The 20,755-nt window shown below is 36.8% G+C and overlaps 1 protein-coding gene across 3 annotated transcripts in view; it reads right to left on the bottom strand.

Moving 5' to 3' along the window:
- The window catches only part of zgc:158766 (uncharacterized protein LOC100009641 homolog), a 54,079-nt gene that overhangs the window by 9,622 nt on the left and 23,702 nt on the right, over positions 1-20,755 (bottom strand). For all 3 annotated transcript variants that reach the window (XM_056259441.1, XM_056259442.1, XM_056259443.1), the window contains exons 7-21: positions 19,243-19,329; positions 19,034-19,150; positions 17,949-18,047; positions 17,446-17,588; positions 15,762-15,900; positions 14,979-15,101; positions 12,203-12,358; positions 10,880-11,685; positions 9,738-9,987; positions 8,030-8,119; positions 7,723-7,947; positions 6,507-6,677; positions 6,242-6,419; positions 4,467-4,583; positions 1,888-2,142 (exon numbers count right to left, since the gene is read on the bottom strand). In XM_056259441.1, the coding sequence (XP_056115416.1) occupies positions 1,888-2,142; positions 4,467-4,583; positions 6,242-6,419; positions 6,507-6,677; positions 7,723-7,947; positions 8,030-8,119; positions 9,738-9,987; positions 10,880-11,685; positions 12,203-12,358; positions 14,979-15,101; positions 15,762-15,900; positions 17,446-17,588; positions 17,949-18,047; positions 19,034-19,150; positions 19,243-19,329 (2,956 nt within the window). The remainder of the gene's footprint in view (positions 1-1,887; positions 2,143-4,466; positions 4,584-6,241; positions 6,420-6,506; positions 6,678-7,722; positions 7,948-8,029; positions 8,120-9,737; positions 9,988-10,879; positions 11,686-12,202; positions 12,359-14,978; positions 15,102-15,761; positions 15,901-17,445; positions 17,589-17,948; positions 18,048-19,033; positions 19,151-19,242; positions 19,330-20,755) is intronic.

The following is a 20,755-nucleotide window of genomic DNA, read 5'->3' as shown; positions in this document are numbered from 1 at the left end:
GCCTCTGCTCCTCCACCCTCATGGACTGTTAGATGTTTTGGTTTTGGGGTGGGTGTTTCACTAGGGCGTCAGGAGCCACTCTTAGAGGGGGGGATATGTCACGTCTGTTTTGGGTTTTGGTTCACTTTTATAGTTTCATGTCTTTTATTTTGTAATGCTTTCAATTTGTCATGTGCTTCCCTTGCTCCTCATGTTATCCTGCCATGTGTTCCCATTGTGAATGTCATGTTCTGGTTGATTGTTATTGTCACTTTCTCATTGGTTCAGTTATTTCTTATTGCTCATTAGACTTTGTGTAAAAAAAGCCTATTGTTTTTATGTCTAGTCCACTGATCTATATAGAATGTCATTACCGTAAAACTTCAAATAGTAGCCCGGGCTTTTATTTACCCAAATCGTCGAACTGCACCGGCTTGTATTTGAGACAGGCGTCTATATGAGACAGGCCTTTATAATTTAGTGTTGAGATGTCGTTCATTGAGTGTATAGGCCTGTCTCTAATCTCTAAAAAATCTCCAAATGCTCCACGTGAAACTGCGGTCTTCCGACCTTTTACTATCGCGTCAATTGATTTTGATTAATATGCGCGAGGGAGAGAGAGCAAGACAGCGCTCGTGTTGTTTGAAGACAGGAGAGTGCGCGCGCGCGGTCGGGGCTCTCTCTCTCTCTCTCTCTCTCTCTCTCTCTCTCTCTCTCTCTGCTCGTAACGCGCCCTGTCAAGCGCAGCAGTCATTCTATTCTACATCACTCATCGATCAAAAAAAGGCTTTGGAGGGACAAAAATGTGCTTTGGCGGCCGCCAAAAAGCGGGCGATCTGGCGGTTTTAGAGGATTAAATACAACCCAAAACTAAAAAAAAGACCCGGCCTCTATTTGAGACCGGCCTTTATTTACCCAAACCTGCAGCCACACCAGGCGTGTAAAAGAGACAGGCGTCTATTTGGGACTCGGCTATTATTTGAAGTTTTACGGTATATAGATCAGTGGTCTAGTCTAGTTTTGTTCAATGTAATCCGCTGTTGGTGAGTTTCTGTTCATGTTTCAAGTCAAGTCAAGCAAAGTCAAGTCTTTGTTTAATGTGTATCTGCTCACTTTTGGATTTATTAAAACTGCACTTGGGTTCATCAAGCTCGTCTTCAGTGCTCGATTTGACATTACTAATATATATCTGTACTTTTAAGGGAAAATGTCCTTAAATTTGCATGAAAATAATGTCACGGTACAAAAAATCTTAATGGACCAGTTCACCCAAAAATGAAAATGATGTCATTAATGACTCACCCTCATGTCGGTCCAAGCCCGTAAGACCTCCGTTCATCTTCAGAACACAGTTTAAGATATTTCAGATTTAGTCCGAGAGCTTTCTGTCCCTCCATTGAAAATGTATGTACGGTATACTGTCCTTGTCCAGAAAGGAAATAAAGACATCATCAAAGTAGTCCATGTGACACCAGTGGGTTAGTTAGAATGTTTTGAAGCATCGAAAATACATTTTGGTCCAAAAATAACAAAAACGACCACTTTATTAAACATTGTATTCTCATTGGACTACTTTGATGATGTCTTTATTTCCTTTCTGGACAAGGACAGTATACCGTACATACATTTTCAATGGAGGGACAGAAAGCTCTCGGACTAAATCTAAAATATCTTAAACTGTGTTCTGAAGATGAACGGAGGTCTTACGGGCTTGGACCGACATGAGGGCGAGTCATTAATGATGACATCATTTTCATTTTTGGGTGAACTAACCCTTTAAATAGGCTTCATTTACTTCATGCTAGTTATTTTTGCATTGGATTTTGAAATGTGACCTGGACATGATGTTTTATGCGATTGTTTTCATGGAGACACACAGCTGTAGAGTTATTCCTGACCGCGACTCACTCATGGAGGACTGAACGGTAGAATCGTGCTCCAGCTCGTCCTCTTCGATGCAGTCGTACGGCCAGTGGCTCAGAGACGGGCATCCGGGCAGCGGGTGAGACGGGTAGAGGTGCAGGTTCAGAGAGCCCAGCAGAGAGGACGACGACTGACTGCTGGAGGATGACGAGCTGCTGTTGGAAATGGTGGAGTGAGGTCTTTTAAATGGCGTGGTGTGGTCGAACGAGGACACCGCTATGGACGCCCGCATCCTCGACTCTGCAGAGACGGAAGACGGACAAAAATCAGATGAAGGTCTCAGGTAGATTCACATATGCATCCATACATTAAAGGGATAGTTCACCCAAAAACGACAATTCTGTCATCATTCACTCAAAAAGAAGATATTCTTCATAGAAGAAGATATTTTGAAGAATGTGTGTAACCAAACAGGTGATGGACCTCATTGACTTCCATAGTATTTTTTTCCCCCCCCATACTATGGAAATCAATGTCTACTGTCGACTGTTCGGTAACACACATTCTTCAAAATATCTTCTTTTGTGTACAACAGAAGAAAGAAACTCATACAAGTTTGGAAAAACATGAGGGTGAGTAAAAGATGACAGAATTGTAATTTTTGGGTAAACTATCCTTTTAATTAACCACAGGACTAAATTAATGAATGCTAAAGTAGTTCCATTAAAAATGTTTAACTATTAACTTTTAATAGTAGAAGGTATGCTGAAATAAAATAAAATAGAAATGTTAAAAGAAAAACTTAAGCTTACATGAATAATTAGAAATGATGCCTTGGCAACTAAATAAAACAATTACTAATACTACAACTGAAATAAAAATAAATGAAAGCTAAATCGAAATATTAAAAATGACTTACAAGCTTAAAAATTGTATATACAGGTCCTTCTAAAAAAATTAGCATATTGTGATGAAGTTCATTATTTTCCATAATGTAATGATAAAAATTAAACTTTCATATATTTTAGATTCATTGCACACCAACTGAAATATTTCAGGTCTTTTATTGTTTTAATACTGATGATTTTGGCATACAGCTCATGAAAACCCAAAATTCCTGTCTCAAAAAATTAGCATATCATGAAAAGGGTCTCTAAACGAGCTATTAACCTAATCATCTGAATCAACTAATTAACTCTAAACACCTGCAAAAGATTCCTGAGGCTTTTAAAAACTCCCAGCCTGTTTCATTACTCAAAACCGCAATCATGGGTAAGACTGCCGACCTGACTGCTGTCCAGAAGGCCATCATTGACACCCTCAAGCAAAAGGGTAAGACAGAAAGAAATTTCTGAACAAATAGGCTGTTCCCAGAGTGCTGTATCAAGGCATTAATGACATCATTTTCATTTTTGGGTGAAATAACCCTTTAAATAGGCTAAATTTACTTCATACTAGTTATTTTTTGCACACTATTTGAAAATATTACTATATTTTTGGATTTTTATATAATTCAATATGAAGAGGGATTTGTAAACTATAGATTTTCCCTGTAATTTAATAATGTCAATATATTCAAATGGTATTTCTATCAACATTTTAATACTGTATGTTGTTTCTGTGTTTCAGTCACATCACAGGACAATTTCCACATGAAGCAATTTTAATAGATAATTTAATGTTTATGCACAAAATATGTTTTCTTTGCTGTCCACTCAAATGAAAATATAAACAATGAACAGTGTTTGTTTGAGGGCAGAGCATGTCAGCTGTCTGTGTGATGACTGCTGCTTTGAGCCAGATTACACAACAGTCATTCATTACATTTGATGCATGACATTCAAAAGCTTCTAATGGCCGAGACGTGTCACCCAGACACACGACACAAGTTATGGCTTGAGTTTGACACAGTACAGTGAATAAACACACGCTAACAGCCAAAGTAAGAGAGCAGATCTGCTCTCCAGATAACACTGCTCTTAAAGGACCCGCATACTGAAGATCAGCTCGAAGGCTTTTCAAAGATCAAACGCTGGATCCAGCTGTGATTTGCTGTTTGATTCTAAAAATATGCCTTCATACAGGACGGGAAAAGTCAATGTGGGAATATGGGCCACATTCAATAAATATTGTGTGCCTGTGTCTTCTGTCCGTTAGGTTTAGGATTAAAAATCAATTATTGATAAATATATTCAAACTGATATAAAAATTATTGTTCTTCCTTAAAAGTATGATATTTTATTATTATTATTTTAATATTTTAATATATTAAAACTGATATGAAAAGTACTGTTCTTCCTTAAAAGTATAAAATATATGTGTGTGTGTATATATCATCTATTCATCAATTGTTATTAACCCTCTACTTTTATTTATACTGTGTATAGGTTTAATATTATATATATAATGACATAAATAACTATAAATATGATATTATATTATTAAAGTAGTATATGTTATGTATTATTTTATATTATTTACTACGGTAATACATTTTCCAAAATGAACAATACTTCTCGTATCTATTTTAATCTACTTGGCTATTATTATATTAGATATGCAATTTTTCATAAATTGATGCTGATGATGATGAGGTTAATGTCTTGCTGATGCAGACATCTTACCTGACCCTTTCATTATGTAGTCAACGGCTCGATCGCTGATCGCAGAGTCGCTGGGTTTGATGTCCATGAACGGCTTGTTTCCGATTCCCATAGAAACCATTTCCTGCATCCGCAACTCTGATGTTAAAATACACACACACACACACACACACACACACACACACACACACACACACACACACACACACACACACACACACACACACACACACACACACACACACGCATTAGACGAATATAAAACCATAGACAAGAAAACAGAGTGTATAATGCAAAGGGCTTTGATACCACATTGTTTCTTTCGAACATCTATTGAAACTTATTTTCAGCTTCTAATAACAACACAAAGACAAAAATGTCCCACAATGCATTTGTAGTAAGACCGCAATGCTGAAGTGATATTTCTGCTGCTGCAGGGCTGAAAACAGAATTATGTTTTGACTGGATAGACTAATAGATATAACTAGAATCACATGCTGTGAACAATAGACACTTTTAGCTTGAATTAAATGTACAAAAATAAAAAAGATAATGTACTGAACTAAAAAAATGATGTCTCCAAAACAAACAATTCTGATTCATGAGCGAATGACTCTTATGAGCCAAAATGAGCCAAGAGACTAGAATGTATTCATCTGAATCATTCTAATGAATTATTGAATTCATGATAGCGCTACTGAATTAAAATCTTTTTAAAAAATGGTTAAAGATTCAAAATCTTTTAGCTTTTTTTAAATAAACAGATGATGTCCCCAAAACAAACATACAGAATGAGCGTGGTCTGATTCTCCAACTAATGACTCTTATGTGCCGATTCTTTTGAATGAATTGGTCAAAAATGTTGTAGTCTAAATTTCACTGTATGAATTAAATATAAAGTTATTCTTATTAAAGCTATAAAAAAAAGTTATTCAGTCAAGAGCAGTTAGTTATTGTTTCTTTTGTTTGATTCACATTAATGACAGAGGTATATTAGGCTGCTGTCCCTTTAAAGACCCACTCCGATGAAAATAATGTTTTTCTAGGTGTTAACATGTTCTTGTGGCATTTTTCTGATGTTAGAGGACATATCTTGAGAAAAATAAGCTCAAAGTTGTATTTCTGAGTATTTCTACATTCAAATGGCTGTGAATCAGTAGCAGACGCTAAAATGCCGGCTAAAATAGGCTGGAGTTGTGACGTAGTAACTCCACTGGGCGTCTCCACACGCGACAACTTATAATGACGTGAAATAATGATCGGTGATCGGTGATAACTTTGATTAACTTCGGATAATAATAATGAACGTGTATATAATACTGTTGCCCCACCGGTATTGGGGGTGTAAGCTAGCGGGAGAGACAGAGCTCTCAGCAACGGGCAGGGGGAGGGTCGTCTCCGTGCCAACGGCTCCGCCCACAACGCAGAGGCGAATTGCTAATGAGCTACTGCCGCTCTGCTGAAGCGAAGTCCCAGAAAACGGCACAGGTTTTGTGATTTTGGCTAAAAATGGCATAATCATCATTTAAAGACCACTGGGAATGTTTAAACATAGCTCAAAATATGATCGGAGTGTGACTTTAAGACCAAAACCACAGATCTATTATACTGATACACAACTGTTTACTTTGAGACATATAACGAATATACTGATTTCATAAGAGTGTTACTGCCTAAAAATCCAAACAAAATGCAATTAAAGATTCACAATGTTGTTGTTTTTTTAATTTGTATAAAAAGAATAATGTTGGAAAAAATCACGTGTTTTGTGCCATTAAAAGCCGCTGCTTTCTGACCTCGGTTTCGTAAGGCCTGCCGCCACAGGATCTTGCCGATGACGCTGGTCCACGCAGCCTTCACCTCTCCAGAACTGGCCTGTAGGATGAACGTATCCTGGGATTTCCTTCGGCGAAACCAGATCTCGAAGCGCAGGCCGCTGTCGCCGACGTTCTCTGTCATTCCGATCTCGGCTGTCTGAAAGGATACAAAACAACAGTTCATCCTCACAACTGACGGAAGACACTCTGTGGATAGAGCAGAAGTTGACAGCACATGCTGTACCTTATAGGACTGTTTGTAGATGTAGATGTCATATCCTCCTTCAATCTTTTTGGTCTTGCTGAAGAGGATGAGATCCTCGAACAGGAAAACGTGACGAAGGTATTTCTTGCGTCCGCACCAAACAATGAACTCATCCTGACAGCGAAGCTGGCCCTGCTCCTTCAGATTGACCTGAGTACACAACACAGGAAATGATGTATCAGCCTCTCTCAAATCAGGTCACTCTGTGGGGTTTTTAACTGTAATATAGTAAAACAATAAATAAATAAATGCATTAATGATAATTCTAAAGGAAAAATTGTTTCATTGTCATTAAAACAATACAAGCAAACTTTTAATGGAACAAAAATAGATTTAATTTAATTTCAAATATTAATTTATATATATTCATTCAAACAAATAAATATTTATAAAAACATGTATTCAATTAAATAAATAATAACATGAAAATAATAATGATTTATTTTACTTAATTATCAAATAATTATTTATTTACATTAAATATTTATTCAAATAAAGTTTTATTTTGTTTTTAATAATTATTCATTTCATTTATTTTAAATTTTTCTTTTCAAATAAATAAATAATAAATACATCTTTATTCATATAAATAATTAATATTTATATTTTAAATAATATTTATTTACATTAAATGTTCTTTAAATAAACAAATAATTATTTAACATTTATTCAAATATAAATAAATAATAATTATGAAGTATTTTGAAACAAAATTATTATTTTATTTTAAGTGCTATTATTTTATTTTATACAGGTGCTTTTTAAATAAATAAATATTTATTTGAATATAATCTATTCAAATAAATCAATCATATTTTAAAATAATTCTTTATTTTATTTACATTGTTATTTATTCAAATAAATAAATAAATACAATTCCGTGGTAAAATATTATTTACAAAATAGACTAGATTTACATTACATTTACACATTTAGCAGATGCTTTTATCCAAACGACTCACAAGAGAGGAACAAAGCAATTTGTCAAGGAACCAATGATAGTCGTACTATACATTGCCAGGTTTATTCGATTTGACAACTAGATTAGGAAGCAAGCTAAAAAAAGAGAAGAAATGCAGAGAATAATATTTTTGGGGGTGTGTGTGTAAATGCATTGGTTTATGAGGGGTTTAGTGCTTATGAAAGAGGTGTGTTTATTCCAAACTCCATCTCCTATCATCCAAACTCCACTTACATCACATCCACGGATGGCGTCCATGGCGAGCAGGTCATTTCCGTGGCGCAGCTGGAACTTGACCATCTCTTCAGCTGTTCTGAGGTCAGTGAGCTCCTGCTCCTGAGAGTGACCGCACTCCTTAATCAGATCCTTCAGGAGAAGAGCGTATTTACTCATCCTCTGGATAGGCTTCAGCAGGTAGGATGCCAAGTCCATCTTATCGCCCAACTCCACCTGTTTATTCTGAAGACCACATGGAGACATTCAGAAAAGTCTGTCCCAGCTCGTGTGAATAACGTCATGGAGGAGACATGAGCTCGCTCACCTTGAAGAAACTGTTTCCGTGGCTTATCAGCAAGGCATCTGAGCGGGGTTTGTTCTTACTGTACAGGGCGTACATACCAAACTGCTCCTCCTACCCGTGGACAAAACAATGAAGAATACATTTATATCTTAGGCCGTTTTCACACCTGAAAGTCCGCACCAAGGTCCGAACCAAAGTTCACGCTTTGATACATTTTATACTTTCAGAAAGTTTTGGTTTGGTTTCACACTGCAATTATGCAGTAGCACCTCATTGCAGTACACGAGATCCAGGGGGCGGAGTTGGATCCAGATCTAAGGGGCGGAGATGGGTAGGATTAGGGGTGGGGTTAGGGATCAAGGGGCGGAGATGGGTAGGATTAGGGGTGGGGTTAGGGATCAGGGGGCGGAGATGGGTAGGATTAGGGGTGGGGTTAGGGATCAGGGGGCGGAGATGGGTAAGATTAGGGGTGGGGTTAGGGATCAGGGGGCGGAGATGGGTAGGATTAAGGGTGGGGTTAGGGATCAGGGGGTGGAGATGGGTAGGATTAAGGGTGTGGTTAGGGATCAGGGGGTGGAGATGGGTAGGATTAAGGGTGGGGTTAGGGATCAAGGGGCGGAGATGGGTAGGATTTGGGGTGGGGCTAGGGATCAAGGGGCGGAGATGGGTAGGATTTGGGGTGGGGTTAGGGATCAGGGGGTGGAGATGGGTAGGATTAGGGGTGGGTTTAGCGATCAGGGGGTGGAGATGGGTAGGATTAGGGGTGGGGTTAGGGATCAGGGGGTGGAGATGGGTATAGGCTTAGGGGTGGGGTTAGGGATCAGGGGGTGGAGATAGGTAGGCTTAGGGGTGGGGTTAGGGATCAGGGGGTGGAGATGGGTAGGATTAGGGGTGGGGTTAGGGATCAGGGGGCGGAGATGGGTAGGTTTAGGTATATGTAAGGTGGGAGGAGTTGGATCTGGATTCAACTCCTCCCCCTGGATTTCGTGTTCTACAGTGAGGACCATCTCCAATTATGCGAGCGCACTAAAGAACTTTACGTGACACACTTGCGTCCTGTCGTCATCATCTATGTGGGCTGCATCTTGACATTGATAGGTTTGTAAATGGACGTGCGTCTGACGTCAGCGTGTTGTCAATTCGGCGGGTAACTTTGACAACATCAATGAACAGACGCATATCATAAAAAGGACATGTGTCCTTCGCATTTGTCGATGCACCACTTTTTCTCATGGCATCGCGTGCCTTTGAATATTGCTCCCGCAGTTTCTTTATCCCTCTCTCTCATCCTCTCCGAAAAATATTTGGAAAGTGTCTGCATTTTTGTGCGTTTTTTCCAGTTGACTTTTTATGTCACCAGACCATACTTCAATTAAAAACCTCGTCTCCTCCTCTCCCCATGTGCTACACGGCTCATTTTTCCTGCTACCTTCTGTTTTTTCGACTATGCGAGAACCACCGGAACTTCCTGTAAAAGGTCTGAAAGTCCGAACCATACAAAAAAGCTTTCACACTTTCAAACGAACCAAACCTTTGTTCAGTTTGATCCAGACCGAGACTACCTCTTTTCGTCGGACCAAATTTCATCTGTTTGGGGAGGTTTCACACCTGTCATTTTGATTCGGACCAAACTGAAAAGTCTGGACCAAGGTAGGTGTGAAAGGGCCCTTAAATACTTTCGAACAGTAGCGCATCATGTTGAAATCTCTAGAAGGTTATTTGTACTCACGTGTTGCAGGAAGCAGCTGCTGATGGACAGGGGCGAGTGGGCGCAGATCTCCAGATCCTTCAGGAAGAACTGGCTGTGGAAGTCACACAGCTTCTCCAGATTCCCAAAAATAATGCTGCGCTTCCCTCTCAGGTCCTGAGGAAGGTCCAGTCGCTCCATCTCAGGGAAGTAGTGCTGGATGATGTAGCTGAGAGATCTCACGTACTCTCTCTCTGTGGCGATCATCTCATCCATGATGTGCTGTATTTTGCTGAAAGGCAGAGTGATAGAGCGTGATTGAGGAGCACACAGAGAGTCTTGTGTAGTTGTTATGAATTGGCTAACGTTTATCAGCTTTAAAATGTGGATTTACAGTCGATTTTAACATGAGGATACAGTAGAGGGAGAAACTCCCCCCAGGCCTTATAGAGCTTTTAAAAATCCATAAATGTCAGCGGGATTGCTTTTATGGAACCCATTCAATATGATGGATAATTATAATAAAGTATTATTATTACTTTATTAAATTATAAAAATTAAATGTATAGTAATGTATAGCTATAGTAATAATGCTATACTGTAAAAAAAAATATTGAGTATGTAACAAAACTGTTAATTATTATCACTATTATTATTATTATATACAGAACAACAGTAAAATTACAAAAAAAAATATATTTACTATTATTACTGATATTTATGGTCTTTATTTTTTGCAGCCCTGCACAATGCTTCACTCACCTGCTGTTTATTATTATGTTTTTATTTTATGTTATTTTTCATATTTATTTATTTAATTTATAAAATGCTAAAAAAGTGAAACAAATCAATAAAGAAATAGATTATAACAGTTAAAATAAATCTGTAAAAATGTGTATTAAATAATAATAATTAATATTTTTATATTATTAAATTACAAAAAATAAAACGAATAAAGAAATATATTACTATAGTAATAATACTGTAAAATAAAAATTGAGTATATAATAATAAAGTTAATAATAATCATAATTATTATTATTTTTTACAGAACAACAGTAAAAACACAGATAATTATTCATATTTATGTTTAATTACTTCCATTATTTACTATTATTACTACTATTGTCTTGTTTTTCCCCCAAAAGATGTCCAGTTGGCATCCCTGCACACACTTCCCTCACCTGCTGTGTGTCTTCACGTCCCCGGCGCTGTGTCTGCAGGCTCTGGACGGGGACGACATGCTGCGACTGCGGCCCAGAGACGGACTCTTCACGTCTGGCCGCTGGAGCTTCTTCTCCACACACACGTTGTTGGTGACCTCCAGTCCTTTGATGTAGATGCCCGTGTACCCATGATGCCCGGCATCCGGGTGAGCTTTGTCACGCGCCGTCAGCTCGTAGCTCATGGTTTTCTTCATGATCTTTTTGAGCGGCTGCTTACGCTGCCGTGAGGCCGGTGAATGAAGCGGCTCGGAGTGACACGAGGCGGACGAGTCGACCGTACAGTCGCTGTCGGTGTCGTCAAACGGGGATGGAGAGAGCTTGCCGCTCTCCGGGGGAAATGGGAACTGGCTTCCAGAGAACGGACCTGCTGAATGCGGTTTCTCATCTTCGTACCCGAAACACAGTGTGGAAGAAGAGTTCAGAGTGGGAAGCTCAGAGGAACCTACTCCGTTTTGGGTTTCCTGAAGTTTTGGTGTCATCGTTGTAAGTGCAGATTCTTTGGCAGCATTGGCCAGTGCTTCCTCCAGCTGCTGTTTGGTTTGCTGGCACTTCTGCCAGATGTTGCTCCACTGCTGAAGCTCCCGTGGGCTGTTGAGGTTCAGCACCATCTGGTTGAGCGCGCTGAAGTTGTCCAGGGAGAACTTTGTGGCTTCGCTGTGGTAATCCTGCAAAACATGCAGCACAGCAGGCGTGTAACTGACCGCATTATCGTCCACCCTCAGCTGGCAGAAATACTCCTGGCAATGGACCATCCACTGGTTCGCCTGCGTGAGAGACGTTTTAATTATCATTCACATTATCATTAGTGGTGGATATCTGGCATTTTTCTATTATTGCATCAGTCATTTTTTCTGTTTGGCTGATAAGTGTTGCAAGTGGGATTTTTATTTTGACAGAGCCTGAGCATAGATATATTAGATTATATTTGACCTTATTTCAGTGAATGCTTATTTTTTTCAAGTAATGTTTTTTATGGTTTTTGTTTTAGTTAATTATAATAACCATGGTATAAATTTGTTTATTTTACAGATTTGTTTTATCAAGTTAAAATTATTACTTTTTTCAAATTAATTCATTTTAAAATGAACTATATTCGCAATTACTTTAGTAAACATTATGTAAAATAAATATAAATTTAACTGCAGCAATTGTTATGCATGTGTTATTTACTATCTTTAAATTAAATTTTAAACGTATATCAGTTAACCACTAATTATCATGACAGTAGCTGACATGATGCAGCAAAATAGACATAATGCAATTAAACAAAATGTTTTGTACCGATTCGTAGAACTCGTAGAGGTTGTGCAGGACCTCCAGCTCGTTCCTGCGTGCCTCGCTCCGCTGAAGGACGGTGCTCATGTGCTGTTTGACCTCTTGAAGGGCTGGACCGGCTTTAGACTCCCTCAATAACACTGCAGCTTTCTTCTGCTGTTCCTACAGGAGCAAAAGCAAGACCACATTAGTTGGTCATTTAGTTGACCTTTTAATCCAAAGTGACTTCCCTACACACTGACCTATGGAGTCTATTTTTTATAACTCTTTTTTATTCAATATTTTTTTTTAAAACAAGACAGTTACAGTTACACAACACTTACATATAATAATTATAACAATAATTATAAATAAAAAATAATTATTAAAAAAAGCCTCTCAAACCCTCGAGGTCCACTATCCTGCAGAGTTTAGCTCCAACCATGATCAATCTCACCTCCCAATAATATTCTATTCATTCTGAAGAACTTGATTAGCTTGTTCATGTGTGTTTAATTAGGGTTGGAGCAAAACTTTGTAGAAAATTTGCCAGAATTGAGAATGTACGCGAAAAATACTCTGATCGGATGACCTACTACTACCACTGAGATTCTGAAGTGTCCATACGATGAAGCCACGGGAGAAGATTTATGAATGGAAGTCAATTGACACAACTGACACTGTTAGGTCACATGCAGGGCTTGACATTAACTTTTTTGCTCACCAGCCACTGTGGCTAGTGGTTTTTCAAAGTTACTAGCCATTCCGCATTTTCAGTGGCCACAATTTTGACACGTTATCATAGGGAAAAACTGCCATATAGATATTTTTAATATTATCTCATTATTTGGCAGCCAGTATATTAGGCTGCTGTTGCTTTAAGACATGACACACGGACCCATTATACTGTTTTATATAGCCAATATACTTGTCTTTATGTGCAAGCACTTTGGGTGGGAGCACAAAATCTGCGGGAACGAGTACAATTGTGCTCAATATGCGCAATCCCTCATCCTGTAACCAACAATATTCATCCGGAGCTAATTAAACGAGTGAGTAAAGGGACGCGGGTTCAACTCGCTGTGGGACAGATTAAAGAGGGAGCTGGTGCATCCTGCGGAAGAGTTTCAGATAGTTCAGTATCGAAATGTATCGAAAAATCTATAACACTAGATTGCACTTATTATTTCAGATGCCTTTTTAAAAGACTACAATTGAAAAATGTATATTAGGCCTATATAAAATTCAGCCCGCCAAAGTGGCTAGTAGGAGTGACTGCGTTACACGCCACTGCTGAAATCCACCCGCATATGGCGGGTTGGCGGGTGTTAATGTCAAGCCCTGGTCACATGACAGTAACAATGTGTAGTGCTATGTAGTACGTCTGAATTTAATTCATACTACCCCTATTCACGCTATATAGAACATACTAACTAGGGGTGGAACGGTACATGTATTCGTATTGAACCGAAACGGTACGGGCGTCACGGTTCGGTGCACGAATTTGCACGGAGAATACACGGTACAAATAAAAAAAAACTCTTAAATAGCGATAAATTTCGCTCTATTCGCTTTTGGTGTGACTGTGAACGCAGCAATGAACAGGCTGCGATCAAGATTCCAATGCTGGAGTGTGTGTGTGTGTGTGCGAGAGAGAGAGAGACAGAGGCGCGGGTGCGAATCGCGCGATCGAACAGTGTGTGTGCGAGAGAGAGAGAGAGAGAGAGGCGCGGGCGCGAACGAACAGAGTGTGTGCGTGCGCGTGCGAGAGAGAGAGAGAGAGAGAGAGAGAGAGAGAGAGAGAGAGAGAGAGAGAGAGAGAGGCGCGGGCGCGAATCGCGCGATCGAACAGTGTGTGTGTGTGGGTGTGTGTGTGTGAGAGGCACGGGCGATCGAACAGTGGAAACATAAAAACATACTCCGTCATTTTTTTCATAGAGGACATCATTAAAACTGCAAATTGTTTACTTATATTTGTGTACACTCGCAATAAAACTCAACATTGTGATTTTGTCACACTCTAAACATGTCAAACTGTAACCTACAACTGTTAACAAAAGTTTTTAATGGTAGTATTTTATACGGAAATCAATTATTTATAATTCAGATGAGAATAAAGTTAGGGTTAATTAAAATGAAGGAAAACAAATATATTGATCTGAAATAGCAAATTAATTTTAAATTCATTCAGGTACATTTACCAAACATATCTCATGGTCTTTTCGTCTTTTTAATAATTTAATTAATAAACTAATTATATAAAACGACTGTCAGTGCACTACAAATAAACTGGTTCTATGCCTTTATTAATAAAACTTATATAAAAAAAATACAAGGCTTAAGACATTTATAAAAAAGCCTTCTGCATTTTTGTTTTGCTATTCACTCCATTGTACCGAAATCGTACCGAACCGTGATGTCTGAACCGAGGTATGAACCGAACCGTGACTTCTGTGTACCGTTCCACCCCTAATACTAACGGTCCTAAAGTATGTTCAAATTCAAATGTAGTACCTACTTAGACAGTATGCGATATTTGACGCAGCAAATGTTTTATTATTTCATAATTAATGGAATTCCTGTAGCTAAAACAGTAGAGCATGGCGTCGGTTTCCCTGTAAACTTTAAATGTCAGAACTGTGTCTTGTGTCACTTCAGTAAAAGCGTTCCAGTGGCACAGGAGAAGGTCAAACTAGTTGTTGTTGAGAATGAAATCTGACTGAAGCCTTTTCTTGAGCGTCCTGGGACACTAACATGCCAGCTCCCTTTTTCTTTCGGCATATGAAACTACATGGACACTTACTGTGGACTCCTCCATGAACTGTGCCAGACTCTGTCTCATGTCCTGAATGGAGCTCAGAGAGAGACTATAAGAGTCCAGAGGAGCCAAATGTTTCTCACTCTCCTCATAAAACCACCTCTTCACCTGAGGAGAGACACAGAAAAACATTATCAATCCCCAATCATCGATTATTATTTGAATAAAACAATAACAGTCAGGTCACGGAAGTAAAAATCATTCATTTACACCATAGACAACCTAATTTTCAATGCTAACATATATTAATGAGCTACCCTATTATTAGTTAATGTTGGATGTTGTTAGTGTTAAAAACAGAGATATAAAAACACAAAACCCTGAGTGATTTGTTTGCATAATCCACAATGCCTTATTTTATTTTTTTTATCACATTCAACTCTTCAGATATGCCTAAAGAGAAAATGTATGAGAAAAATACATGCAGAATATAATGCTCATCAATGTCCATCACTGTATTTGTGGATTTAACAAATCAGGTCACACTTTAATTTGGGGAAGACATATTCACTATAAACTACGACTTTTGCCGCAATAAACTCCTAATTTACTGCTTATTAATAGTTAGTTATGTTGTTAAGTTTAGGTATGGAGTAGGATTAAGGAATGTAGACTATGGTCATCCAGAATTAGGCATTAATACATTCTTTATAAGTACTAATAAACAGCCAATATGCTAGTAATATGCAAGGTAATACGCAGCTAGTTAATAGTGAGAATTGGACCCCAAACTAAAGTGTTCCCATAATAAACCCCTGTATTGTTCACCTCCTCGTGTCGCTCCTGTAACGTGCGCAGCTCCAGGAGCGTCTCCAGCTGCTGCAGTGATTTATTAGACAGAATGACGAGTTTGTGGACCTCTTCATCCACCTGGTTATACAGCGCACTGACCATATCCACAGCGTCTCTGCACACCACACAACATGAGGTTACACTTAGTGAAACAGAGCAAACAAATTGAGACTTATTAGTGAGCTGGTTGAAAAAGTTTGTTGCTTGAGTCAGCAAAGATCTACAAGTTACTCAATCAAAACTCAATTTTGGATGTGACTCATAGTCACTCCGACTCAAAATGAGCCAATATCCAGGAGTATATGATCCTATGATGCCGGTCTTTGCCAACTCAATCAGCACTCTAGCTAGTCCAACAGTACACTGATCTGAGAACAGTCTTTCGGACAGTTATTCGAGATGCTGAGAACCGACTGCCGAGAGTTTCATAAAGGGATTTCTGATGTCTTCTGCTGAAAAGCATAAAGTATAACAAATAAAACGTATTGGAAATATAGCGGTGATCCGATGGCAGTAGTTCTTGAGTCAGATAGATGAGAAACACTACTTCACATTAGTGCTTTTTTCAACTTTAATTTAGTAAAAATACATAAATAAATGTACATTTTGTTTTGATGGCTCCTATTCATGCAACAAAAGTTAAAACTTTAATGGTTGCATGATGAAGCATCATTTTATTTCTTCTACATCCTTGTGTTGTACTGTCCCATTGAAATGAATGGATTCACATAGTAAAAAAACTTTTTCTAGGCCTATCAGTTATTTTTTTAAAGTACTATTCTTTATGTGGACATTTTTTTTACAGGCAAAACCAAACAAAAAATGTCATGCACTGTTCGGTTATGAGGTTTTGGGCTATTTTGCTCCACTCCAGCAGCTTTACATACACCAAACTTTACAGTTTTATTCTTATCTATATTCTGAAATTTTTTACAGAAATACATCATTCGCCTGATTAATACAACATTTTATTTCTAAAAACATGGTGAAGATGCATTTTAACTAGGGCTGTCAAACGATTAATCACGATTAATCACATCCAAAATAAAAGTTTGTGTTTACATAATATATGTGTGTGTACTGTGTATAATTATTTTGTATATAAATGCACACACGTATATATTTAAGAAAAATACGTTATTTATATATAAAATGTTTATATTTATATAAAATATACATAATATATAGGCTACATTCAGTCTATATACAGTATATACATGGAAATATTTCTTAAATACACATGCATGTGTGGGTTTTATGTATTAAAAATAATTATACACAGTACACACACATATATTATGTAAACGCAAACTTTTATTTTGGATGCGATTAATTGCGATTAATCGTTTGACAGCCCTAATTTAAACTCTAATATGTCGAACAAATGTTCAGATCTCTTTTCTGGAAATGTATGCAAATTAATGTATATTTAAACATAACATTGTAAAAAAAACGTATAATTAAAAATTGAATGTCTTAATACACTGTTATCGAGTAACTGGGGAAGTTTAGTGATATATTAGTTTCAAATTCACTGGTGATGTCTTGCCTTAAGTGGGAAAATAATGAATGGACCTTTTATCTTGACTGCCAATATACCAATTAGAAGCTTTTATTCTCAGTATATAATCATCTATCAGTCCTCTAATAAAGGCAGTACCTGTAGTTCTCGTTTTCACACATCTCCTCTTTCCTGATCCGCGCCAGGAACGTGCCGCCCTCCAGCCGCAGCCGGTTTAGTTTTGTGTCATCCAGAATACTCTTCATGAGATCCTTCTGCTGGCTGATGATCTCTGACACCTCCTACAGGACAATGTTCAACTTTTAATGTTCAACTGACCTCTTTCCCTTTTAGTTACTGCAGAAATTTCTTTCTTCTGGTGAACACAAAAGAAGATCATTTGAAGAATGTTGGTAACCAGTCAGTTGATGGATCCCATTGACTTTGGGAAAAATACTATGGAAGTCAATGGGGTCCATAAACTTCAAAATATCTTCTTTTGTGTTCAGCAGAAGAAAGAAATTCATACAGGTTTGGAACGACATGAGGGCGAGTAAATAATGACAGAATTTTAATTTTTGGGTGAACTATCCCTTTAACGATACAGTATTTCCCAGAGAATGACCATAAAATCAAACAATCAAACATTTTCACAGAATTACCTCAGACGTCTCCAGATTGTCGATGTTGTTCAGCGTCTCAATGGAGCTCTGAAGGGAAGAGATCGCGGCGCTGCAGCTCGTAGCAAACGGTTCAATTTTCTGCCAGTAGGGAAACAAACAAACAAACTTCAACATAATTCAACATATTTTTTTTTATTTTTTATTGTGTCTCCTAATTAGGGTTTATTAGTCACCAAATGCAGAATTATTTATTTATTTGTCTGTTTGTTGTGTATTGTGTTTGATGGTTGTATGGTTGGTGGCAAACCAGTTTCCCTATCGGGATTAATAAAGTTTTCAATCAATCAATCAATCAATTAATCAATCAATAATTTTTGTATTTTAAGTGTATTTTCTTCTTCGAGATAGCTCAATGTTTCTGTACCTCAGGGTGTACCAAAATGTTGATGAAAAGCTTATGATGAATTAAATCATAAAAATTTTAAATATAAATGATTTTTTAAATAAAAAATAAAACAGTAAGGAAAAACTTGTTTACTTCCAAGTCACATGACCATTAACTAGGGCTGTCAAATGATTAATCGTGATTAATCACATCCAAAATAAAAGTTTTTTTTACATAATATATGTGGGTGCATTGTGTATAATTATTATATATATATATATAAATACACACATGCTTGTATATATTTAAGAAATATTTTCATGTATATACTGTATATAGAATAGATTTATATATAATTTATATTATATATAAATATAAATATTTTATAAATAAATTATATTTTTTTCTTAAATATACATGCATGTGTGTGTATTTATATATATACAAAATAATTATACACAGTGCACCCACATATATTATGTAAAAAAAACTTTTATTTTGGATGTGATTAATCGTGATTAATCATTTGACAGCCCTACCATTAAATGATATTAAAAAAACATAAACATGCGAATGTGTCTTTCAATTTTTTTTACTTAAATATTATAATATATATAAATATTGAAGAAATAATTAATTTACAATATATATATATATATATATATATATATATACACACACACATACATATATCAGGATAAAGGGTTTGGGCTGAGCAACAGTGTGTTGTATTGTGCACCTGTCTGAAGTGAATGTAGTGGCTGTGGTCGTATGGGAAGGTGCCATCAAAGTCTCTGGTGAGCTGAGACGAGTCAATGTGCTTCTGTAGAGCTTTCAGAGACGTCAGCACTTCAAACTGCACAAGAACAGAGCAGAGCAGTTAGCATACACACACTTCTACACAGACTGAGATCACACCGACAGAACAACAGACAGTCATTTACTCACTGGAACTGTGACGTCTCTCTCGACTTTCACTGCTGCATCTTTGTCCACGAGAAACAAAACTGAGTAAAGTGCATTGGGTATAGAAGTCTGGTGGAGGGAAGAAATCAAAGAGCATGAAGAAATCCAAAATTAAAATAAAAACAAAGAAATAATAGTTAAAAAAACATGTATAATTACAAAGGCTAAAAATAGCTAAACTATATCCTTTTATCATTACCGCTCTAGTTATCGCCCTTGGTGTGAACAGGCCTTAAATCAGGGATTTCCAAACTTTTTTATCAGCTGATCCCCATACTAATAATAACCCCTAGTTAATATTTCATTAATTTAACAACATGTCCACAGTTCTCTAATGTTAATTAATGTGCATAAGCAAATAAAACATTTAATCTTTTTTGGTAAGTGTTTTATTTAGATTTTCTATTATTATTAATACTATTATTATTTTACATTTTTATGATTTAATTAATTATTTGAACCCCTTGTAGTTTCCTCACAAACCCTGGCTTATATCATATATTGTACAGACATTAAAAAATAAAATAAAAATAAAACAACAACAGAAATATATAATAAAAAAACATATGGATAATTAATTACAAAGACTAAACTGTTAAGATAATTTATTGCACATAATAGTACTAATAGGAATATATTTAAGTCATTCGGTGCTCCTCTCTCATATTTTGCCTGTATTTGTTTGCATGTTGGGACTGATCATTTTCTCTGGATGGGTTTAAAGTGTGATAGGGTTTAAAGAAGACAAGCTGATACAGGCCTCGTCTCAGTCCCAGAGGCGGATATACAGAGTACGACAAAAAGCCCTGAAATGTTACACATTTAAAAAGTAAACGTGAACACAGATGCTTTGAGCTACGCAATTCATACATCTCAATGTGTCGAAATGGGTTTAATATCTTGTCGCCGTTTGCCTGCGTACTTGCTGTGTTTCTGGCTTACATCAAATATGTGACAAATGTTAAGTTCTTGCAACTTAGGTTTACGTTACTATCCATCAGGTTTTAGAAAAATCTTGTTAAAATGTGAGTATCAGATATGATCCATCAGGCTTATGAGGAAGGTTTATTTGATCATCTCTCAATCATCATGTGTTTTGAAACTACAGAGCTTTGATCATAAAACTAAGAATTGAAATATCATCTTACCGAGACATTAATGGGAGATATAGAGATTATTATTTTAAAATCAGCATCTGCACAAAATTGCATATTTTTTTGCAATACAATTGAGGTGCTTTTTACTGCATATTCTCACTATTTATTCCATATGAGCAATAAGACTAATAATCAAATATGATACAAAACATAAAACACATACTGTATGCACATTACTTTTAGATAAAAAAATGTTTTGTCTAAATAAATGTTCCATTTCAAAAAATATATTTTTCTAACTATTTCGGTAACACTTTAATAAGGTTTCATTTGTTAACATTAGTTGATGTTTTAACTAACCATGAGTAACACATTTGTAAAAGGATTTATTAATCTTT

Source organism: Rhinichthys klamathensis, unplaced genomic scaffold, assembly GCF_029890125.1.
Source record: "Rhinichthys klamathensis goyatoka isolate OS25496 unplaced genomic scaffold, OSU_Roscu_1.1 h1tg000168l_1, whole genome shotgun sequence".
Taxonomy (NCBI): domain Eukaryota; kingdom Metazoa; phylum Chordata; class Actinopteri; order Cypriniformes; family Leuciscidae; genus Rhinichthys; species Rhinichthys klamathensis.
Note: the sequence above shows the minus strand (reverse complement) of the source record. Positions and strands in the feature narration are given on the sequence as shown.